The sequence below is a fragment of the Cyprinodon variegatus genome, unplaced genomic scaffold, assembly GCF_000732505.1.
Source record: "Cyprinodon variegatus isolate N-32 unplaced genomic scaffold, C_variegatus-1.0 Scaffold124, whole genome shotgun sequence".
Classification (NCBI taxonomy): Eukaryota; Metazoa; Chordata; class Actinopteri; order Cyprinodontiformes; family Cyprinodontidae; genus Cyprinodon; species Cyprinodon variegatus.
The window spans coordinates 1,293,688-1,296,514 of record NW_015150577.1 but is presented as its reverse complement, the minus strand read 5'-3'; the positions used below and the strand labels follow the sequence as shown (position 1 = coordinate 1,296,514).

Genomic DNA, 2,827 nt, shown 5'->3' with positions numbered 1-2,827 from the left:
TGGATGCCACAATAGTGATATTTTCTAACTGTAGTTGAGTGCTGTTTGCATAGCTGCAAAGTTAGTGGCCATATTAAGCCATTAGGCATGTTTTCAACGTCTATCAGTAGGGAAATAAAAGAATAACATAAACTAGTCATGGTTTCATATTCCATGTTGTTACTTGAGGTATTACGCAATAGCATGCAAACAGCAGCTGGGAGATTCCAGAAACCCGAGTTGACACTTGCTATTACCTGATGAAGTGAAATTTTAAACCTGGAATAAGAATTGAGAGAACTTTCTCATGATAGAGGTGGTTGTTAAGATTATGTAGATTTGTGTGCTTTAGGTCATTTTTATGTAATTCTAATGCACAATGAAAAAAAAAAAAAAGAGTTTTGCCGTAATTTCATCTTTGCAGATGGGGGGCTTTTTTTTTTCTTTCATTTGTCCAAAAAACTGAAGTTGACAGAAAATACTTAAAAGTCACTATAACCAAGGTTTTCACCATACAATCTCTAGGTATGCAATATATTGAACCTTGAAGCAGCAAAAGACCCCACAGGATGAAATCCCTGCCAGACAAGAGCAAGAAACTCCTACATTATACACAGGCTCAAAAAATGGGGTGAATAACAGATTACAAAATGTTCCATGGTCCTATGAGTTCCTATTTTAGCTGCAATATTCAGATTATTTGGAAGATACTAGATTAAGACATGATCCAAACCTGACCTCTGCCAAAAGTTAAGACTGGTAGTAAGGAGATCGTTTCTGCCTCAATCTACTGTAGGGCCCTTTTTAGCAAATGCATTTCCAAATTTCACAATTGACCTAAGTAATATTTCCCGTTTTTGATCTCATAAACCCTGATGATTATATGTCCCAAATCTCATCACACTGGTTGAGCATAACAATTGGTTCACTGTTTCCAATTACTTTCACTGTTAACAGACCTTAATCTAGCAGAGCACCTTTGTGATGTTGTGGACCAGGAGATTTGCAGCTGATAAAATGTGAGCACCTGTGTGATGTCATAATGTCAAATATCTCAGAAATTATGTAAGTAATTAAAGCCATTCTAAAGCTAACAGGATATCGACCCATTGTTTGCAGGATGTGCCTGGTAAAGTGAGTGTATCTGCCCCATTTAAAAGCATTCTGTTTACCCAACAATATTAGGTGAAGCTGACTTTTTTAAATACACAGAAAACCCATTAAGACCTGGCCTGAAAAGATCTGATAAGTTAATAACATAAAAAAGAGTATACCAAAGACCAGATGGCTTTCTGAAACTGTATCTGTGTCTAAAGCATAAATAAAGGAAATGGGGGTGTCAGGAGATAGAATGGAAATGGGGTAGATAGACAAGGACAAGTCACGCTGAAGGGGAAATAAAGGGGAGAGAAAGTAGAGGGGTGGGGCAGCTGGGGAGGTGGGGCAACTGTGGGAGAGGCAGAAGGGTGTGTGTTCACTTGAACCACTCTTCCTCTTCTATGTGCATGCCACCAGCCTCTGTTGTCTCTCAGGCAGAGAGGAGAAAGTTGATTCTAATTCGGAGTCACTTCCAGCAGTGTTTAGACACACAGTTTATATTTCTTCTTCTGTCTTTTTTATTTTTTACTTAGGTCTACTAATTTACCCTGCTTCATAGACAGACACCATCCAGCCATAGCTGCTGGTACTGTAGAGGAAAGACAGGACACAAATAGGACTGTTACACACCTTTATACCAAGCTGCTCACCCAGCCATCACCAGCCAGTTGGTAAAGATGTGGACTTTTTTCTTAGGGGTCATATTTGGAATACTGGCCTCTGGCAGGACGGATGAAATTCAAGGTGAGCACTTTATGCTTTTACCAAAATAATTGCTCTTTGCTTTTTTAAATTTTTTTCATTTTATGTGTGTTGGCATTAATGGTAATGCTCCTTCATATCCGCTCTTTTAACAAGACAGTATTCCTTTGTTTCTTGTGAGGCAAGCAAAAGACAGATAAGACTGCTCATTAAAAGAGAACCCTGAGTGAAAGACGCTACTGGCTGCAGCTTGTAGAATGGATCAGTTGATGCCGGCAAAAGCATGTGCTACTCCAGACAGGCTTACGTCTGGCATAGTCTGAGACGGAGGCATGATAGACACAAAGGAGACTGCCTTTATTCTTCCACACTCTGATTCAGACACGTGTTTGCATTTGAAGCTGTTCGTTTAAGGTTTTTTTTTTTAATGAAATGTGGATATGTTAGAAACAGATGTGTTAATTCAGCATTACTTATTACTCTTCAGCCTTTGTTTAATGTTGTTTAATGTTGTTTCTCAGTTAATCTAGGTTTCTGCTTTTTTATTCTCTCCTTCTTACTCTTTGTGTCTCATATACCGGTAATTTTAGTGGATTTGTTGCTAGGAGCGATAGTCTCTGGAGGTTTAGTTGGCTTTGAATCAAACAGGTCTAGGGTCTGTCTGCCTTCTTCCCTGAGGAGTCTGTGGTCTTGTTGTTCACAAATATCTTATTCTGGCTATTTGCCAAAGAGAATATAGTCTAAATCTGTATATTTGACCAGGGAAAACTAAAAGGAAACATATTAAAGGAAAAAATTAGAGAATATACAGAAAGCTCAGGTGCAGAGTGTGAGACAGGGAGGGGGATCCTTTTACCCCTAAAGACAGACCATTTTTGCTTCCCAAGGATCCTTATATAGTAAGAAGTGTGGCTTTGTGTTTGTTAGTTGTTAATAGTGATACTTCATCTATGTCCTGACTTAACCTCTGAACTCGTCTTGTTAGGAGAATTATCCAATACTTTTTGCAAGCATAATGATGCTCCTTATTTACAAAAAAAGGTTGATA

The 2,827-nt window shown here is 38.5% G+C and overlaps 1 protein-coding gene across 1 annotated transcript in view; it reads left to right on the top strand.

Annotated features, from left to right (window-relative positions):
• Positions 1-1,472: 1,472 nt before the first annotated feature.
• cd44 (CD44 molecule (Indian blood group)) overlaps positions 1,473-2,827 on the top strand; it is a 14,892-nt gene continuing 13,537 nt past the window's right edge. The window contains exon 1 of the mRNA XM_015375717.1: positions 1,473-1,821. Within this exon, the coding sequence (XP_015231203.1) occupies positions 1,755-1,821 (67 nt within the window). The 5' untranslated portion in view covers positions 1,473-1,754. The remainder of the gene's footprint in view (positions 1,822-2,827) is intronic.